Below are 21000 nucleotides of genomic sequence, written 5' to 3'. Positions count from 1 at the left end.
CCCTTCTAAGCATTACATTGATTCTCGTTCTGTCTCTAACTTGGTGTCTTGGCTGTTATCCACATTTTTGTCACTTCTAAACTTGATTTCACTAGTGTCGTCTTTGCCACTTCCCATCTCGCTCGCTATAAATTTTAAAAGCAAAGGGAGATATAGGACTGTGGGGAGACAATAGCACAGGATAATGAAATCTGCCACTTGCATTTTCTCCCGCACAAAGGCTAGCTCGTCTTGCTAAAATCCTGCCGTGGAACTTAAAATCTTTTGTATCCTCTTCTGAGTGGACTGTGCATTCCACCATCAATATTTGTGGTAGAGGTTCAGCTGCCTCAGCTTAACTATCTGGAATTTTTTTCCAACCTGTTCATCTTCCCACTTCAGCCTACCTTTTTAAAAAAAAAAATCCTCCACCAAGTTTCTGATTACCTCATACTCCTGCATAGCTCATTGTCAGTTTGCTAATTTATTTTATTTCTTCTTTGTAAAGTAGTTTGATATGTTTCTTATGTAAAGGTGATATATAAATGCAAACTGTTCTGGTTGCAACTGGATATCACAACAAGACAAAGAGGCTGTGTCTGCAGCTCACACATTTGTTTTTTTTTTTGTAGAAGCCTATGAAACTGATGGATATAATCCTGAAGCACCAAGTATAACCAGTACTTCAAGACCTGTTTACAGACACAGGATACACAGCCAAAGACCTAACTTAATTGGACTCACATCTGGGGATATGGATCTACCACCACGAGGTACAGTAAAAATATACATACAGAAATCTGCTCTGCAATAGGCAAAAACTTATCCAGCTTAACCTCTGTAAAACTGATACTTCAGCTATTATAATTTAATGCATTTTTGTAGTTTGAGCTTTATACTTAGGACCATATAGTGAAATAGGTATTGCATTTGTAGAAGGGAATGGTTCAGCCACAATTATGAGTACTCTGTGCAGTTTTGAACACTAACTGTGGAAGGGACATTAAAGCCATTAAGAGCATATAATGTGGATTTAATAGGATGGTATCTGGGATGCAACACTGGATATGAGGAGACACTTGAGATACTTGGATTACTTCCCTCGAGTAGAGATGGTAAGAGGAGAATTAATTGAGCTTTTTAAAATTATGAAGTATTTGATGGGGTGAATGGGGGGGGGGCGGGGGGAACTTTCCCCTGGTTGGTGAGTCACAACAGGGGTGGGGGTAACAACAATTTTAAAATCCTGAACCACTCAATCTTTATATTTTGTTATCTGACCACTGCTACCCCAACCAGGCTCTCCGGAATCAATTGCACTTCAAGACTGTTGTGATCCATCACCTTATGGATGATTGCATTGATGTCGTAGCTTTTACTGAAGCTTGGCTTACTAGTGGTACACCTTGCCCCTTACTGAAGCCTCCCTGCCTGACGATACTTTCCACCACCTGCCCTTGCCATGGTGGCAGTATGGCTCTTAACACCAAATCACACCTTGGTGTCTTTCCTCTATTCCTCTGGTATGTTCTCCTCCTCATGTACCTCATCTTGTTGTATCTCCTTTTAAAATCCTCATTCTGTGCTGACCACCCCCCCCCCCCCCCCCCCCCCAACCACCGCCTCCCCACCACCACCACCCTGAGTTTCTCACTGCATTATCCTCATTGCTTTCCGTACTCAGCCTGTGCACTGAGTAATCATCCTTGGTGATGGCCATCTCCATCTCAACTTGTCCTTCCTTTAACGTCTCCATTCACATTAAATCTCCTACCCATATTCATGACCCCCTCTCACCATTGCCATTTCACGTGGCCTCTACTACTGTTGTCTTGACTGCCATCTCTGTTTAATTCCAAGTGTCTTTTCCACTTCTGCCTCTGCCCGCGTGCGGTGGAATGGGCGGTGAAAGACTATCCCACGAGTTACTAGCAACTGCAGTTTCAGTCACCCGACTGCTTAGCCTTTGGCCCTCCATTCATCATAATACTGTAGCTGTCAATCTGCTCAAACATGTCCTTACTCTGCCTTTTGATGCCTTAGTCCCCAGTAAAATTCTTACCGTCTTTCACCCTGGCTGTTATCCTGAATGTAGACCCCAACTCTGCGCTCTCAAATTCAAGGGGTACAGACTTGAATGTATTTGATGCACAGTTGGTTTGGCCTTCTACAGCCAGACCGTAAATAACACTAACACCAGATCCCAAGAAATAAGCGCAGGAGTAGGACATTCGGCCCCTCGAGACTGCTCTGCCATTTAATAAGATCACGGCTGATCTGATTGTGGTCTAAATCCACTGTCCTGCTGGCGTCCATAACCCTTGACTCACTTGTAGATCAGAAATCTGTCTAACCCAGCCGTAAATATATTCAGTAACCCAGCCTCCACTGCCCTTTGGGGAAGAGAATTCCCAAGATTAACGACCTTCAGAAGAAATTCCTCCTTATCTCAGTCTTAAGTGGGAGACCCCTTATTTTGAAACTGTGCCCCCAGTTCTAGATTTCCCCCAAGAAGGGAAACATCCTCTCAGCATCTACCCTGTTAAGCCTGCTCAGAATCTTAGATGTTTCAATAAGATCACCTCTCATTCCTCTGAACTCCAATGAGCAGAGGCACAACCTACTCAGCCTTTCCTCATAAGACAACCCCTTCATCTCAGGAATCAGCCTAGTGAAGCTTCTCTGAACTGCATCCAATGCAAGTATATCTTTCAAATAAGAAGACCAGAACCGTACGCAGTACTCTAGGTGCAGTCTCACCAATGCCCTGTACATCTGTAGCAAGGCTGCCCTACTTTTACACTCCATCCGCCTTGTAATAAATGGCAACATTCCATTTGCCTTCCTAATTACTTGCTATGCCTGCATGCTAACTTTTTGTGATTCAGGGACACCCAGGTCCCTCTGTGCTGCAGCATTCTGCAATCTCTCTATTTAAATAATCTGCCTTTCTATTCTTCCTACCAAAGTGAACAACCTCACATTTTCCCACATTCTACTCTACATCTGCCAAATTTTTGCCAACTCACTTAACCTATCTATATCTCTTTGCAGACACTTTGTCCTTCTCACAACTTGCTTTTCTACTTATCTTTATACTATCAGCAAATTTGGCTACAATACACTCGGTGCCTTCATCAAAGTCATTAATATAGATTGTAAATAATTGAAACCCCAGCACCGACCCCTGTAGTACTCCACTAGTTACAGTTTGGTAACCTGAAAATGCCCCGTTTATCCTGATTCTTTGTTTCCTTTGTTAGTTAGCCAATCCTCTCTCCATGCTAATATATTACCACCAACACCATGAGCTCTTATCTTGTGTAGCAGCCTTTTATGCGGCACCTTATCAAATGCCTTTTAGAAATCCAAGTACACTACATCTGGTTCCCAATGATCCACCCTGCTTGGTACATTTTCAAAGAACTCTAAATTTGTCAAACGCTATTTCCCGTTCATAAAACCATGTTGACTCTGCCTGCTTACATTATGATTTTCTAAATGTCCTGCTTCTACTTCCTTAATAATGGATTCTAGCATTTTCCCAATGGCAGATGTTAGGCTAACTGGCCTATAGTTTCCTGCTTTCTGTCTCCCTCCTTTTTTGAATAAAAGTGTTACATTTGCAGTTTTCCAATCCTCTGGAACCTTTCCAGAATCTACTGAATTTTGGAAGATTACAACCAATGTATCCACTATGTCTTCAACCACTTCTTTTAAGACCCTAGGATGCAGGCCATCAGGTCCAGGGGACTTGTCAGCCTTTAGTCCCATTAGTTTTCCTCATTTTTTCTCCAGTGATCGTGATTGTTTTAAGTTTCTCCCTCCCTTTTGGTTCTTGATCTTCTTGGCTAGCATCCTTGGGATGCATTTTGTTTCTTCTACTGTAAAGACAGATACAAAATACTTGTTCAGAGTCTCTGCCATTTCCTTGTTTCCCATTATTAGTTCCATGGTCTCATCCTCTAAGGGACCAACGCTTGCTTTAGCTGCTTTTTTTATGTATTTGTAGAAGCTTTTACTGTCTATATTTCTTGCCAGTTTACTCTCGTGCTCTAATTTCTCTGTCTTGATTATTTTCTTGACATTCCTTTGGCAAAACCTCCTGCTACACCGTACTTTCAAACATCTCCGTAAACCCTGCTCCCTTGATCTCCACATTCAAGAACAACAGCTAAGAGCTTGGACTCTTTTGCCACTACCAGCATCTGTTCAGCTGTCTCTACTTCACGACACCTTTCATTTGTCCATCTGCACTAATCATGAATACAAATATTTCTCAGATTTCCTATCTCCCCATTTGCCATCTCTGAACTCGGCTTGTCCATGGGACCCATCTCCTGTTATCTCAGTTCCATTCCCATTAAACTTCTGACCACCAACTTCTCTCCCTCCCCCAATCCTAGCTGAAATTGTAAATGGTACCCTCTCCTTTTGGTATTCTCTCTTTTTCAAATCCGTTGTTGCTACATTCATCCTCAACAAAATCACCCTTGACCCCTCCTGTTCATGCAAACTACCTCCCCATCTCCAACCTGCCTTTTCTCTCAAGTCCTTGAATGCGTCGTCGTCAATATCCAGCAGAATGAGCCTGTCTTTGTTTGACTCCAATTAACTTTATCTAATCGTAGTTGAAATACCTCGAGCAATGACTTCTCATCCATGCACTGTTACCTCTGGAGACAATTTAGACAATTTTTTTTTTTTAGCCTTGGTCCCTTCCTATTTCTCATCTACATGCTGCTCCTCAATGATGTCTGACTACATGGGGTTAGATTGCACATGTACGTAGGCAACTCCCAGCTCCAAATCTCCACCTGCTCTTGACCCCTCCACTGTTCCTCTGTTTATCCCATTTGTCAGACTTCCAGTCCTGGAAGAGCTGCAATGTCCTCCAAGTTAAGTCTCAGGCAGACTGAAGCCATAGTCTTCACCCCTTCACCAAATTCAATACAGTGGCCACCTTCTCTGATGCTGACCGTAACCGTGGCATCCTATTTGATCCCACACTGCGTTTTGGACTCCATATCCTCTCCATCACAAAGACATTGAGGGAAACCGCTCTAACATCTGCCCGTGTTTTTAACCAGCACCACATTCTGCTGACCCATCACTTGTGTGCTTGCTTATCTAATTTAGCTCCCAGTTCCCCAAAGCCTTCATTTTAAGTTCTTATTCTTATGTTCAAATCCCACCATGGCCTTGTTCCTTTCTATCTCTATAACCTCTTGCAACTCTATAACTCTTGAGAACTCTGCATTCCTCCAACTCGGGCCTCTTCAGTTTCCGCCACTCTCTTGACCCTGCCATTGTTGACCATAGTCTCAGCTCTGGAATTTCCTTTGTAAACCTCTCCACCTACCCGTCTTTCTTTCCTCATTTAAGTTGTTTATTAAAACCTACTTCTCTCACCCCTCCTAATAGCTCCTTTAGCTCGGTATCAATTTTTGTCTGATTTCTCTGAAGTGATTTGAGATGTTTTTCTACATTTAAAGATGCTATATAAATGCAAGTTATCATCTCTAACTATTGCCTCCCATACACCTAAAGATTTTCTATATATGAAGTATAAAAGAGAACAGATTGCATTCAGTAGGTTTTCTTTGAAGTATATTCTGTTTTTGAAAATTATTATTCCATCTGTTCATATTCTAGCTGTAAATATAACTGTGAAAACTGAAAAACCTGCTAACAACAACATGAGAATAGTGGTGGATTCTGAGTCCAGGAAACGTATAATAGGTGCTGCTGCTACTGAAGGATTGGCTGCAAAGAAATCCTGGTTTGACAAGTAAAGTTTGATTTTCATTTCCTGTTATATTGTCACCCTAAAGAAATTTCCTTAGCATTGCAAATGAATGGTGTAAACCTATTGTCACTGACCTTTTCAACATGAGCATTGTAAGTTTGCATTGGCAAAGTATAAAAGTTGCTTAGTGGTTCACCAGTGAAATACATGGCAGTGCATTGCCTTTAAGAATTTTGTGCAAAGTGGCGCATCCTTTTTTTTGTGTTGTAGATTTTTTAATGAATCTCACCTATTCTTCGTTAAATTTCTCCCCCATTACTGACAACCATTCCATATATTTAGGTACATCTTATTTTAAAACTAATAGGTATAGGAACCATTAAGATTTTTGCAAGTTTCAGTTGCAAGCTGCAATGTTTTTATTATTTGCAGTATTTGTTGGCTGAAGTTCAGTCTCAATTCTGCATCCAGTAATATAGGTGATGGCACATGACTGAGATGTACTTTTTAGTAAGAAAAAAATTCAAAACTTTATCATATTCTCCTGATGGTTTAGCAGTTTCACGTATCAGCTGAGCCACATGGACCAGGAAGGTCCTAGGTTTAATCCCTTGTCTCTGCTGAATTAGTTGGTCTAATCTGATTGCAGTAAGTGTGTTGTGGTTATGGTGGGGAATTTCAGGCAAGGTTCCAATGATTGAATACTGTCTGCTGACCCCTGTTAAAACTGTGCAATGTGGATTGGGCTCAATGTGGAGAATAGTGTGAAGTAGTGGAAGGATTCACAGGCTGTTTAACAATATAAGAGGCTGCAATAAGAACATTCCTTCCATGGTTGGAATCATCATTTTTTTAGTACTAGCTGATAGGAAGTTTAATACTATACTGCAGGAAGATTTTATGTGCTCCCACACCCCTACAATGAGGAAGGGCAGGGTGCACTCAAATCAACACCCACCGGAGATAATGTCAACCCAGAATTCATAGCTGGAGCTCTGCTGTCCACTCAGCAGGATTGTCTGGAGCAGAGTTTGAACCCTGCACCTTTTGTCATGGAGGTGGGAATGCTAGCACCAAGCCAAGAGCTGCTTCTAGCACTGCAGTGATGTCTGCAGAGTTGGATTGTTTCCTGCCAGTCATTTGTTACAGCTCACAAATGAGTAACGCCCACATGGGTATCTGGAGGGTGACAGGATGCCGTTGAATTGTTCCCCAGCACGGAAACTACTTTTTCAGGAGAGGAAGTGTGAAAATTGTGGAGAGGAGTAAAAAAAGAAATCAATATGAAGGATCGAGTGCAATTGTTTGGGTCGTGCCAAAACTGAAAGGAAACGGCAGTAAAGAGTTGGGGAAGATGAGATAAATCAAGACGTTGTGGCTAGGCGATTCCAAGTGTTTTAAAAGCCTCTTTATCTAGAATGGAAAACTGAGGCGCTGATGTGTTTGGAGATTCTGGCAAGTACAGGTTTAGACTAGGAGCTGTGCCATGAGTCTTAATTTCTACATAGAATGTGGACTTCCGTTTTGGCATAACAGGAAAACATGAGCATAAATGTAGAACCATGTCAGTTTGTCATTCGTTCCAACTTCAATCGGATTTTATGGAAGAAATCTTCATAACTTGCAATAGTCCATTTACCACCTGATTTTAATGTGCCTTGTTTCAAAAAAAACTCGGTCATTCGAAACACCGGACCATGAATTTGCTTTGGGAGCTGTAGTTGTCTGAAACCTTTTGTGACTGAATTTGGTGGTGGTTTTTAATTTTATGGTTTACATTTCTTTCCATGGTACAATATATTTTCCAGGATGAATGATGAATAATGTGTTTTTTTGTTTTTAAAAGGTTCATGGCAGCTTGAAAAATAATTTTGCAGATTAGAGGAATTTTATCATCAGTTTTGGGCCAAGTGTAGTTCTTAAAATGAATGCTTTATTGAAATGGATTCCTTCCTGTATGCCAACAGTGGAATCCATTTCTTTTAGCTTTTCAAAAATAATTTTTTTATAGTTTAAAATCAGGACACTGGTACTATCTAAAAGGAATGCTACAAAGACCTGACTTTTTTATTCTTTCATGGATTGTGAGCATCGCTGGCAAAGCTAGCATTTGTGCCCTTGCTAATTGCTCTTGAAGGTGGCAGTGAGGCACCACCTTGAACCGCTAAAGTCCATTTGGTGTCAGTCCATCTACAATATTGTTAGGAAGGGAGTTCCAGGTTTTTGACCTAGCAACAGTGAAGGAATGGTGATCTAGTTCCAAGTCAGGATGGTGTGTGGTTTGGAGGAGAACTTGCAGGTCGTGTTCCCATGCATGTGCTACCCTTGTCCTTCTAGGTGGTAGAGGTCGTGGGTTTGGAAGATGCTGTCAAAGGAGCCTTGGCAAGTTGCTGCACTGCATCTTTTAGATGGTACACACTGCTGCCACTGTGTGCCAGTGATGGAGGAAGTGAATGTTTAAGTTGGTGGATGGCGTGCCGATCAAACGGGCTGCTTTGTTCTGGATGATGTCGAGCATCTTGAGTGTTAATGGAGCTGCACTCATTCAGACAAGTGGAGAGTATACATCACACTCCTGATTTGTGCCTTGTAGATGATGGACAGGCTTTGGGGAGGCAGGAGGTGAATTACTCACTGCAGGATTCTCAGCCTCTGACCTCTCTTGTAGCCACAGTATTTATATGACTGGTCAAGTTAAGTTTCTGATCAATGGTAACCCCAGGATTGCGATGGTAATGGCATTGAATGTCATGGGGAGGTGGTTAGATTTTGTCTTGTTTGTGATGGTCATTGCCTGGTACTGGTGTGGCATGAATGGCACTTGCCACTTAATCAGCCCAAGTCTGAATGTTGACTAGGTTTTTCTGCATGTGGGCACAGACTGCTTCAGTATCTGAAGTTACGAATGGTACTGAATACTGCAATCATCAGCGCACATCTCTACTTCTGACCTTGTGATGGAGGGAAGGTCATTGATGAAGCAGCTTAAGAGTTGGGCCTAGCACTCTACCCTAAGGAACTGCAGTGATGTTCTGGGGCTGAGATGGTTGGCCTCCAACAACCACAACAATAACCATCTTCCTTTGTGCTAGGTATGACGCCAATAAGTGGAGAGTTTTCTCCCTGACTCCCACTGATTTCACTTTTGCTGCCACATTCGGTCAAATGCTGCCTTGTTGCCAAGGGCAGTCACTCAACTTATCTCTGGAATTCAGCTTTTTTGTCCATGTTTGGACTAAGCTGTAAGTCTGGAGCCAAGTGGCCCTCGCGGAACCCAGCCTGAGCATCGATGAGCAGGTTGTTGCTGAGTAAGTGCTGTTTGATTGCACTGTCAATGCTACGTTCCATCACTTTACTGCTGATTGAGAGTAGACGGATGGGGTGGTAATTGGCTGCATTGGATTTGTCCTGCTTTTTGTGGACAGGACATACCTGAGCAATTTTCCACATTGTTGGGTAAATGCCAGTGTTGCAGCAGTACTGGAATAGCTTGGCTAGGAGCGTGGCTACTTCTGGAGCACAGGTCTTCAGTACTACAGCCAGGGTGTTGACGGGGCCCATTGCCTATGCTGTATCCGGTCCTTTAGCTGTTCCTTGATATCATGTGGCATTGGCTGAAGACCTAATGAGGCCGAGATGGATCATCCACTCGGCATTTCTGACTGAAGATTGTTGCAAATGCTTTAGCCACAAGATGAAGATGGGGATATTTGTGGAGCCACCTCCTCTGCTTAGTTTATTTGTCCAAGGCCATTCATGATTGGACATGGTAGGACTGCAGAGCTTTGATCTGATTCATAGGTTTGAGGGATCACTTTGCTCTATCTGTCAAATGCTGCTTCCGCTGTTCAGCATGCATTTAGTCCTGTGCTGTAGCTTTACCAAGTTAGTACCTCATTTTTAGCTGTGTCTGGTGATGCTCCTGGCATCCTCTCCTGCACTCCTCATTGAACCAGGGCTGATCCCCTGACTTTATGGTAGGGTGAGGGATATTCCAGGCCATGAGGGTACAGATTGTGGTTGAATGCAATTATGCTGCTGAAGGCTGACAACGCCTCATGGATGCCCGCTTGTGAGCTGCCAGATCTGTTCTGAATCAATCCCATATAGCACAGTGGTGGTGCCACACAACATGATGAAGGGTATTGTCACTGTGAAGCCGGAACTTTGTCTCCACAAAGACTATGCGGTGGTCACTCTTACCAATACTGTCATAGACAGATGCATCTGTGATGGGTAGATTGATGATGGCGAGGTCACAAAGGTTTTTACCTCTTGTTTCTCGCACCGCCTGCCGCAGGCCCAGTCTTTAGAACCGACCTTCAGGACTCGGTCAGTAGTGGGGCTACTGAGCCATTCATGGTGATGGACATTGAAGTCTCCCACTCAGAGTACATTATGTGCCCTTGCTACCTCAGTGCTTCTTCCAAGTGGTATTCAACATGGAGTACTAATTCATCAGCGGAAGGAGGGCAGTAGGTGGTAATCAGCAGGAGGTTTCCTTGCCCATGTTTGACCTGGTGTTATGAGACTTAATGAGTCCCAAGTCAATGTTGAGGACTACCAGGCTGCTCCCTCCTGACTGTACACCACTGTGCTGCCACCTCTAGTGGGTCTGCCCTGCCAGTGGGACAGGATGTACCCAGGGATGGTGATTGAGGAGTCTGGGACATTCGCTGTAAAGTATGATTCGCCGAGTATGACTTTGTCAGCTTTATTTGACTAGTCTGTGGGACAGCTGTCGTAATTTTGGCACAAGTCCACAGATGTTAATGAAGAGGACTTTGCAGGGTCGACTGGGCAGGTTGTGGCTTTGTCATTTCCAGCGCCTAGGTCAGTGGCGGGTGGTCAGGCCAGTTTTTTTATTCTTTGACTTTTCTGTAGTGGTTTGATACAGCTAAGTGGCTTGCTAGGCTAAGAGTCAACCACCTTACTGTGGATCTGGAGTCACATGTAGACCTGATGGGGTAAGGGCAGTAGATTTCCTTCCCTGAAGGACATGAGTGAACCAGATAGTTTTTTTTTAAAACAGTCTGGAAGTTTCATGGTTGCCACTACTGAGACTAGCTTTTAATTCCAGATTTATTCATTAATGGTTTAAATTCCACCAGCTGCCCTGGTGGAATTTGAACTCTTGTCTCCGGAGCATTAGTTCAGGCCTCTAGATTGCTTGTCCAGTAACATTGCCACTATGCTACTGTCTCCATTCGAGAACTAGTTCCAAAATGATCGTACTAGCAATGTACTCTGTTTTGAATGGGTTTGGAAAAGTGTAGTGTGATTAGAACAAGTCAGCATGGTTTTACTAAAAGGAGATCCTGTTCGACAAACTTATTGAAGTTTTTTGAGGATGTAACTAATAGGGTGGATAAAGAGAAACCAGTAGATATATACCAGGATTTCCAAAAGGCATTCGATAAGGTGCTATATAAAAGATTAATAGGCAAGATAAGGACACATGGTTTTGGGGGTAATATATTAGCATGGATAGAGGATTGGTTACCAGACAGGAAGCAGAGAGTGGGCATAAATGGGGCATTTTCAGTTTGGCAGGCAGTGAGTAGGGGGGTGCCGCAAGAATCAGAGCTGGGGCCTTGGCTATTTACACTCTATATTAATGACTAGGATGAAGAGACAGAGAGTAATGTATCTAGGTTTGCTGATGATACAAAGCTCAGCAGAAAGGTAAGCTGCAGGAAGGACATAGAGAGGTTGCAAAAAGATATTAACAGGTTAAGTGGGCACAAGATGGCAACTGGAGTATAATGTCGGGAAGTTCACTTTGGTCGTAAAAATAGAAAAGCAGAATATTTTTTAAAAAGCTATGAAACTGGTAAGTGTTGATGTTCAGAGAGATTCGAGAGGGGGGCGTGGGGGGTACACATACAAGGAACGCATAAAGTTAATATACAGGTGCAGCAGACCATTAGGAAGGCAAATGGCATGTTGGCCTTTATCGTAAGAGAATTGGAGTACAGGAATAAAGAACTCTTCCTAACGCACCTAGAATACTGTGTGCAGTTTTGGTCTCCACATTTAAGAAAGGATATACTTGCACTGGAGGCAGTGCAGCGAAGAATTACTAAGTCGGTCCCTGGGATGAGGGGGTTGTCCTATGATGAGAGGCTGAGTAAATTGGGCCTATATTCTCTGGAGTTTAGAAGAATGAGAGGCGATCTAATTGAGACATAGAAGATTCTGCAAGGGCTTGATTGGGTAGAAGCTGAGAGATGGTTTCCGCTGGTCGGGAAATTTGGAACGTGGGGGCACAGTCTCAGGATAGGGGGCAGATCAGTCAGGACTTGAGATTAGGAGAAATTCCTACATTCAAAGGGTTGTGAATCTTTGGAATTCTCTACCCCAGAGGGTTGTGGATGCTTCATCTTTGAATGCATTTAAGGCTGGGATAGATAGATAGATTTTTGGTCTGGCAGGGAATCAAGGGATCTGGGGAAAGGGCTGGAAAGTGGAATTGAAGCCCAAGATCAGCCTTGAATGTATTGAATGGCGGAGCAGACTTGATGGGCCATATGGTCTACTCCTATCTTTTGCGTTCTTGTGGATATCCAAATAAGCAAAGTCCCTAACACTGAACTTTAATCAACATGGATAGGTTTGCTTCAGTCAAAATTTATACAAAATATGTGGGCAATAGTTCTGTGCAGTTAACTTCTATTGAGTATATAAGTTAATCTGACCTGACTCTTCCAACAGACCAAATTTCAACAAAGCAAACAACCAAGGATTTCAAAAGAAACCACAGTATGGGATTGCAAACACCAAGCTTGAGCTTCGGAAGGTTCCACAGGAATTAAATAACATCAGCAAGCTCAATGAACACTTCAGCAAATTTGGAACAATCGTGAATCTGCAGGTGGGAATTCTAAAAAAAAAAAAAATTGTAAAGGGCTTCTTTCCTGTGTCTGGTTTTGTTTTCACTGTGTCTATCTCTGCACTTTGTGAGAGAGACCACTGGTCAAGAACTTGGAGTGGAAACTGATGAATTGTTCCATTTTTGGGCTCAGGGATGCCAAGTCCAAATGAAGCATCTCAGTTGCTGATCTACGTAGATTGCCTAACTCAGCAAATTGCTGCAATTAAAATAGAGACCTTTTGTTCTGTACGGGTTATTAGTCTTGGCCTTTGGGGAAGGCATTTGATGATTTTGAAAAGTGGTATTTTCTCTTTGTGTGCTACACCTGTAGGTAGTGCTGTGCAGATCATATATGACTAATTGAGTTGCAGTGGGGTAGTGCGTACCATCATGTGGCCAATCCAAAACTGAACCCTTAATCCTCGGGTGTTTCTTTTTTACAAAAATGTTTTTCTATTGTTGTCGCCTTTGAAACTGTAAACCTGAACTGAGCCATGAGGGAGACCAGCATTCCCTTCCAACCACTTTGAAAAATTCCCCATAACTTGTACTCTCCATTTTCTCCCTTCTAACCGATTTTTATGTCAGTTTGCCAACCTTCCCCCAGTTCTCTCTTCATTAATCTTCTCTAGTAATCGCCCATGTGGTACCTTGTCAAAGACTTTCCTAAAGTCCATTTACACAGTGTCCACTGCAATTTCACCATCTATCCTCAAAGAGTTGTCCATTTTGAAATCAGTGCTGGCTGTCTCTAACTATTTTCTTTTTATCTCAATACAGTGTAATTTTATTCTTAACATTTGTGGTAGGGAAGAGTTTAGGATCTTTAAGCTAACTGGCTTATAATTACTTGGATTAGCTGCCTCCCTTTATAAAAATGGGCAGTACATTGGCCACTGCGAGGTTTACTATTGATTCACCTTGCTTCCAACAATGACTCATGCAACCCTGGCAGCAGCAGGGAGAAATAGTTATGATGCCCCAGTTGATGAAAAATACCTGGAAAACTGATTATTTTTTTTCCTGCAAAAATTCTTGATGCTTATTGTATACTTTTTGGAATCAATTTTTCATTTGCCTGTGATTTCAGTGTTAATTGAGTTTTAAACTTGTGATTTAAATACACTTTGAGGTTAGATAAATAAGGCACTTGTGGATATTACAACTCCTTTCAGTATACCAATCCAATGGCTTTGCATTACTGACTTGTTTTTTACATGAGTCGAGTGTCTTGGCCTATCTCTGCTGAGAACCCGTTCCAGCTGTTTACTCTGCACTCAACTTGAGTTAAGCTTAGCTTGACTTAAACAATGCATAAGTAGAAAGGTTATCATGATAAAGTTGTGGTTTTTTTTTGGAGATATACTCTGCTTTAAGTCCCATCCTTGTGTCATATTTCAATTTATAACAGGGTCATGCCCCAGATTTTACAACAGGTTTCAAAACATATAGTATTTATTTTTATTTAGAGATACAGCACTGAAACAGGCCCTTCGGCCCACCAAGTCTGTGCCGACCATCAACCACCCATTTTTATACTAATCCTACACTAATTCCATATTCCTACCACATCCCCACCTGTCCCTATATTTCCCTACCACCTACCTATACTAGGGGCAATTTATAAAGGCCAATTTACCTATCAACCTGCAAGTCTTTGGCATGTGGGAGGAAACCGGAGCACCCGGAGGAAACCCACACAGACACAGGGAGAACTTGCAAACTCCACACAGGCAGGACCCGGAATTGAACCCGGGTCGCTGGAGCTGTGAGGTTGGCACCGCAGCCTCACAGCTCCAGCGACCCGGGTTCAATTCCGGGTCCTGCCTGTGTGGAGTTTGCAAGTTCTCCCTGTGTCTGCGTGGGTTTCCTCCGGGTGCTCCGGTTTCCTCCCACATGCCAAAGACTTGCAGGTTGATAGGTAAATTAGTAATGGCCAACAATAGTCACATCTGAGTTTAGGAAACAAATTTTGTATGCAGACCAGAATGTGGGCTCTCAAGTGAATTCTGGTATCATGGAGGTAAAAGCAATTCTTTCCCAAAGAAGAGTGTTTAATTAGTATGGGTAAAGTAGAAATTTGAGTCTTTTTGGGTTGTGATCTAGTTTTGTTTTCACAGTCGCCTTATTCCGCCTCTTAAAATACATTAACAAATCTTAAAATCACTCTGTGGTAAATGTGTATTTCCCTTCGCTGAATGTTGAAAATTGCATGTTTCTCTTTAAGTTGTTAATGATGAGAATGCATTTTACACTGCAATATTTCTCATTCCAGGTGCTACTCTTGGTTAAGGGCATATTGTGTGGTCAGTTTGCATGGAAATAACTATCTGCAGTCAGGAATACAAACTTTCAAAGTTGCTCTTTTATTCAAAAAACAGTTAGAGTTGATTCAAGATAATTTGTACAGAGCCATACAGAGGGAGAGAAAAAGCATGCAGCATTTCAAGTATCTTCTAAAGAAGTCCAAAATATTTAACATAGTATTTCTCGCATTCATTACTGCCTAATTTTTGAAACATACCTGGAATGTCTTTTGTTAACTTGGCATAATATTCTTTCATCTTTGATTGTAAACTTTTTCGAGAAAATTTCCAGTCATGTATATTGTCTGTACTATTTGGCTAAAATGAGTAGTTTCTTGCTGCCAGCAGGTGCCACTGTAATCTTGTACTATAGTTGTCACTGAAGGCAGTCTCCACCATGTGGCAAAATATAACACAGCATGTACCATTCAACACATTAGGTTATAAATTGTTCTTGCTAGCTAACTAGCACTTAATATATTTGACATTCATTTGTCTGCTATTTTAATAGGTTTTCACCAGTTTAAAATAGGTTAATATCTTTTGTCAAAGTACCAGACGGAGGACTGTCACATGAACCGGTTCAACATTTGTTTGCTATTGTCATCAACAGTAATTTAAACCCAATTTCAAAATTGGTGTTCATGATATTGAGTACAGTTTGTGTCCAGGTTATGACAGTGGAACCATTTCAGACATGTACATAGTGCAAGTCTTTTTTTAATAATATATACACAATAATAAGGATTGTTGGTTTGCAGGCACAACACAGCACGATCCCATAAGCATGAATGAGATGAATGATCAATGAGTCTGTTTTTGTAGTGTTAATGATAAGAATGTTGGCCAGGACTGTAGAACACCAGCTCTGAACACCTTGCTATTTAACATGCAGTATTCAACATCCAGTTGAACTAGCAAAGATAAAGATGACTCTGGTTTAATATGTCAATTATGTTTTGAAAACGTTTTGGTCCTCCTTCCTTTTGTTCCTTTCCTTTTTCATGTAGACTAATTTTGAAGCGGGGTGGGAAGCAGAGACGATCCTTGACTGCTAGTTGTGATTCTTGACTTCATGACTGCAGAATGGAGCAGTGCTAGGAAAACAAGGGTGGAGAGGGATGGGACTTCTCCATTAGGAGGAGGACATGTGGAGTTCGAGCAAGAAGAGGGAAATAAATTCTTATCAATTGATATGCTGCAGGTGGTCTTGTTACTTGCTTGAGTGCTTAGATTATGCAAGCGTTTGCTAATGTTGAGTGCTGGAAAAACTGAAACACTTTTGGCTACTGTACTATGATTTACGAGGAAACTGAATTTCATTTTAAATGTTTTGACTGACTTTTTCAAGGTTGCTTACCAAGGTGATCTAGAGGGTGCCCTTATTCAGTTTGCTGTGCATGAAGAAGCAAAGAGAGCAATCTCAAGTACAGAAGCAGTTCTTAATAATCGATTCATCAAAGTATACTGGCATCGGGAAAGCAATTCTCAGCAAAAGACGACTGCAAATCAAAAGGTAGTAACTACATTTTCCTCTGTATGGTTTAGTTCGGTTGTTGCAAGTGAAGCAGTATAATTTTTAGGATTTAATATTAGAATGTCAATAATAATTTAATTTTAGAGTTAAAGAGTTTGTACTGTACCCAGTGAATCACTTCCAGTGCTGCCACATGTACGATTCTGACCTTCATTACTTTTGGTGATAAATGTTTGACGCAGAATAAGAAACAACTTTTTTTTAAGTAGCGGCAGCCTTCTTTCTCGTGAGACAATGGTTTGCACCTTTTTAGTCAACTCTGTTGAACATTGTCTGGTATGGGTCAGGAGCCCCACTCTGTAATGGCACACTGCCGCACTTGCTGCAGATGAAGGCAGTGGGCTGAGAAGGTGCAGGCTTTGCTGGCCTCTGTTTTCTTTGGGCCCTCTTATCAGCCAATTGAGCTTTCTGTTTGACTTCGCCTCTTCCAATGCCCCTCCTGACAGTCAACCTCTAGAGGTCCCAGCCTTCGGCGACTGCCTCCCAGTTTGAGGCATGGACGTCCAACAGGTGGCGACCCAATGGCCAATTATATAGAGAAAAAGACAATGGAATGAGTTTTAGATTGCTCCCGTGAAGACAACACATGACTAGCCAAATGGATGCCTCCTGTGCTGTGAAGTTAAATGTATCCTATTGAACCAGTCTCTCAGTCTTGCAACGGTGAGACGATGTTGCATGTATTTAGCATTATAGATCAGTCATCAAACAGTTTTGGTCGTCTCATCTACGGAAGGAGATACTTGCCATAGAGGGAGTGCAACAGAGGTTCACTAGACTGATTCCTGGAATGGCGGGATTGTCTTATGAGGAGAGATTGAGGAAACTGGGCCTGTATTGTCCAGAGTTTCAAAGAATGAGAGGTGATCTCATTGAAACGTAGAAAATTCTTACAGGCCGTGACATGGTGGATGTAGGTAGGATGTTTCCCCTGGCTGATGAGTCTAGAACCAGGTGACATAGTCTCAATAAGGGGTGGACCATTTAAGACTGAGATGAGGAGGAGTTTCTTCACTCAGAGGGTGGTGAATCTTTGGAATTCGCTACCCCAGAGGGCTGTGGAAGCTCAATCATTTAGCCTGTTCAAGACAGAAATCGACAGCTATCTGGATACTAATGACATCAAGGGATATGGGGATAGCCCAGGAAAGTGGTGTTGAGGTCGATGATCAGCCATAATCTAATTGAATGACAGAGCAGGCTTAAGGGTCTGAATGGTTTACTCTGCTCCTATGTTCCTAAACCTGTGGCCTTCAAATCCACACAACTCAGCCCTATTACGTTGGTATTTGTCTGCTGGTTTGTTTGTTTTTACTGGTCTTGCCTCATTTACTGGGTAGATCCTAAATCATAACATCAGGATTGGTTGGTATCTGTAGCTTAAGATATATGCAAATTAATAATAACATGCATTTAAACTTTACATGTGGCCCCTAAGATTCATACTTCACAAATCATGATAGAGCTATTAGAAATGTAGCCCAGGAAGATGATAGTTGGTTATGGCTCCTTGCACAAAATAGCAACATTGTTCACATGTAATGTAAAGCTAATGTAACTTCACCCAATATTTCCTTTCTCCGGCAAAGACTCAGCCCATGTCTAAATGTGTTCAAGGCAAAGGTATGGGTGGTAGAGAATGTAAAATGTTACCATTTTGATATTTCATTATGGGCATCAAGTACTGTTGAGGTCAGGTACTGTACATTCAGCTGCAGAATGAAATTCCCTCTTTTGTCTCAATTATGTCTCTTGGTGTGAACTTTAGAATAGCATCTTTTGGACACTACTGAATTGCCACTTGGAGGCAGTTTTGAATGGTGGACTAGTGTCCACCAAGCTACAATTATTCTCTCATAATAGGAACCTTGTAGTTCGCAGAATAGGGAGACCATTTTTCCATCAGTGCAGGACAGGTTTGGAAACAGAGCCTAGAGATTGAGGAGCAGACCTCAGTGATTTTTTTTTTCACTTAAAAATACTTTTTTTGTGCAACTTAATTTTCTTGCCCTGTTAACTTTATTATCTGAAATCTTTGAAATTACAAATCACTGCTTTATTTTTTTGGAATTCTCATATCTTACAGACTGGAAGAAAAAAAATAAGACACAGCAAAACAAGCTTTTTAATCACTTCAAACCCTCCTTGGAATCATAAAATGATACAGCACAGAACAGGCCATCGGCCCACATGCCTATGCTGGCTCTTTGATAAAGCTATCAAATTAATCTCACTCCCTTGCTGTTCCCCCATAGCCCTGTAATTATTTTCTTTCAAGTATTCGTTTAATTCTTGAATATTACTGAATCTCCTTTCACCACCCTTTCAGGCAGGGCCTTCCACATCACAGCTTGCTGACTTTTTTTTAAAAAGAAAATTTCCTCGTGCCGCCTCTGGTTTCTTTTCCCAATCACCTTTAAACCTGTGTCCTATTGTTACTGATGGTTCTGCCACCAGAAACGTTTGTTCATTACTTAATCTATCAAAACCATTCATGATTTTGAACACCTCTATCAAACCTGTTTAAAAAGAACAACTCTATCTTCTCTAGTCTCTCCACACAACTGAAGCCTCTCATCCCTGGTATCATTCTAATAAATCTCTTTTGCACCCTCTCCAAGCCCTTGGCAACCTTTCTGAAGTGTGTTGCCCAGAATTGTATAAAGTACTCCAACTGAGGCCTTACCAATGTTTTATAAAGGATTAGCATACCTTCCTTGCTTTTTACTCTGTGCCCCTCTGTTAATAAAGTCAAGGATCTCATTTGTTTTTTTAAAACTTTCTCAACTTGTCCAAAGATTTGTGTATGTGAAACCTTGGCGCCTCTGTTCTTGCACCCCCTTAAAAAGTGTATCATTTAGTTTGTATTGTATCTCCATTCTTCCTACCAAAATGTATCACTTCACATTTCTTTCCATTAAATTGCATCCTCTACATGTCTGCCCACTTTGCCAGTATGTCTAAGTCCTCCTGAAGTTTATCATCCTCATTGTTTACTATATTTCCGAGTTTCGTGTCATCTGCAGACTTTGAAGTTATGCCCTGGATACCTGAGATCAAGTTATTAAAATACATCAAAAAGAGCAGTGATTCTGTCACTAATCCCTGGAGAATACTACAGCATACTTCCCTCCAGTCTGAAAAACAACAGTTTGTCACAACTGTCTGATGTCTATCTCCATGGCCAATTTTGTATCCATGCTATCACTGTCCCTTTAATCCCATGGGCTTTAATTTTGCTAACAAATTTATTATGTGGCACTTCAAAAAATGCGTTTTAAAGGTCCGAATACACATCAGCTATATTCCCCACATCAACCCTCTCTTACTGCGTCAAACAATTCTTCCCTTTTAGCTGCCAATCTATTCTTTTACTCTCTTTGCCCCTGTTATTCCCTTTTATTAGATCTCCTCTGTACTTCATATTCAGCTTGGTTCTGTACTGTATTATGAATCTGGCAATTGTCATAGGCCCTTTTCTATTTGATTTTCGCCTCTCTATCTTTAGTATTCCACAGGGATCAGAAATTTCCACCAAATAGTGGATATCCGCCATTGTCTTCCTTTCCTCCCTTAAAAGACTGACTTTTAAAAAAAAAAAAAAATTGGAACTGTCAGTTCACCAACCGTTCTGAATTGTTTTTTAAGCTGGCCAACCACGAAGCTGCCCACATTGGATGGGGTACTGTGTGCATGTGTCCCAGTGTGTATGTCCGTGTAGTTGGAGGGGGAATTGTGTGGTTGGAAGAGTTGGATCGGATACTCTGTGGGTGGGAGAGTTGGACGGGTGCACTGAGGGAGAACCTTGGAGCTTCCATCTGGAGGTCAGACAAACGGTTGCCCCCATACAAAAAGGAAAGTAGGTTATACTTATGGTGGAATGAAGTACACAACGGGGGCAAATACAACACTCTCTCTAGACTTGTATTTGCTTTGATGAGCTGCTTCCATTGTCCTATGGTAAAGGTTCTTTGAGCACCATGGCTAATACCATTGACTGGTTCTACGCAGATGAATGTTAGCACAGACAGCGCCATCCAAACTGAAATATGCACTGAGAGCAGAGGATAAGTCAAGTTTGGAGTTATTTGCAAGAAGACACACAACTAGTGATCCTGTCTGTGGCAAGCAAGAGGCCCACAAAATGAGGAGAAATATCGGGGGAGAAAAGAAAGGGGTGTAGAAGAAAAGGGTAGAAATCACAATTCTTAAACAATATGAACATTTAAAAATAGAAACATTGAATCCTTGCAAATTTACAATCCAATGTTGTTCGAAGTCTCTCACAGAATGTTGTTCAAAGTCCCTCGCAGTCGTCCAATACGGGAAAAAAGGTTCTTCCACAGTAGAACAGTCCATAGTCTAACTTCAGTAGGTGATGCTTTCCTTCTCCAGTGAATTTCTACAATTAACAACTTGCAAACACTTTCAATGGAATCAATCTAACTTTAGAGTTTTTTAAGGGATAAAAGATTGTCACAGTCTAACTTCCCTTTCTTCAATTTAAACTACCAGAGATCTCTGTCTTGGCTTGATTTTTTAGAATTTTGAGAGA

General features: G+C 41.7%; 1 protein-coding gene across 4 annotated transcripts in view; it reads left to right on the top strand.

Annotated features, from left to right (window-relative positions):
- Positions 1-21000, top strand: part of rbm26 (RNA binding motif protein 26) — a 98827-nt gene that overhangs the window by 39269 nt on the left and 38558 nt on the right. For 2 of the 4 annotated variants that reach the window (XM_068034359.1, XM_068034358.1), the window contains exons 9-13: positions 612-752; positions 1020-1094; positions 5635-5770; positions 12443-12602; positions 16260-16424. In XM_068034359.1, coding sequence (XP_067890460.1) covers positions 612-752; positions 1020-1094; positions 5635-5770; positions 12443-12602; positions 16260-16424 — 677 coding nt within the window. The remainder of the gene's footprint in view (positions 1-611; positions 753-1019; positions 1095-5634; positions 5771-12442; positions 12603-16259; positions 16425-21000) is intronic. The other 2 variants (XM_068034361.1, XM_068034360.1) reach the window with 1 other exon arrangement.

Source organism: Heterodontus francisci, chromosome 6, assembly GCF_036365525.1.
Source record: "Heterodontus francisci isolate sHetFra1 chromosome 6, sHetFra1.hap1, whole genome shotgun sequence".
Taxonomy (NCBI): domain Eukaryota; kingdom Metazoa; phylum Chordata; class Chondrichthyes; order Heterodontiformes; family Heterodontidae; genus Heterodontus; species Heterodontus francisci.
The sequence above is the reverse complement of the archived record's forward strand: the minus strand, read 5'-3'. Positions and strand labels throughout refer to the sequence as shown.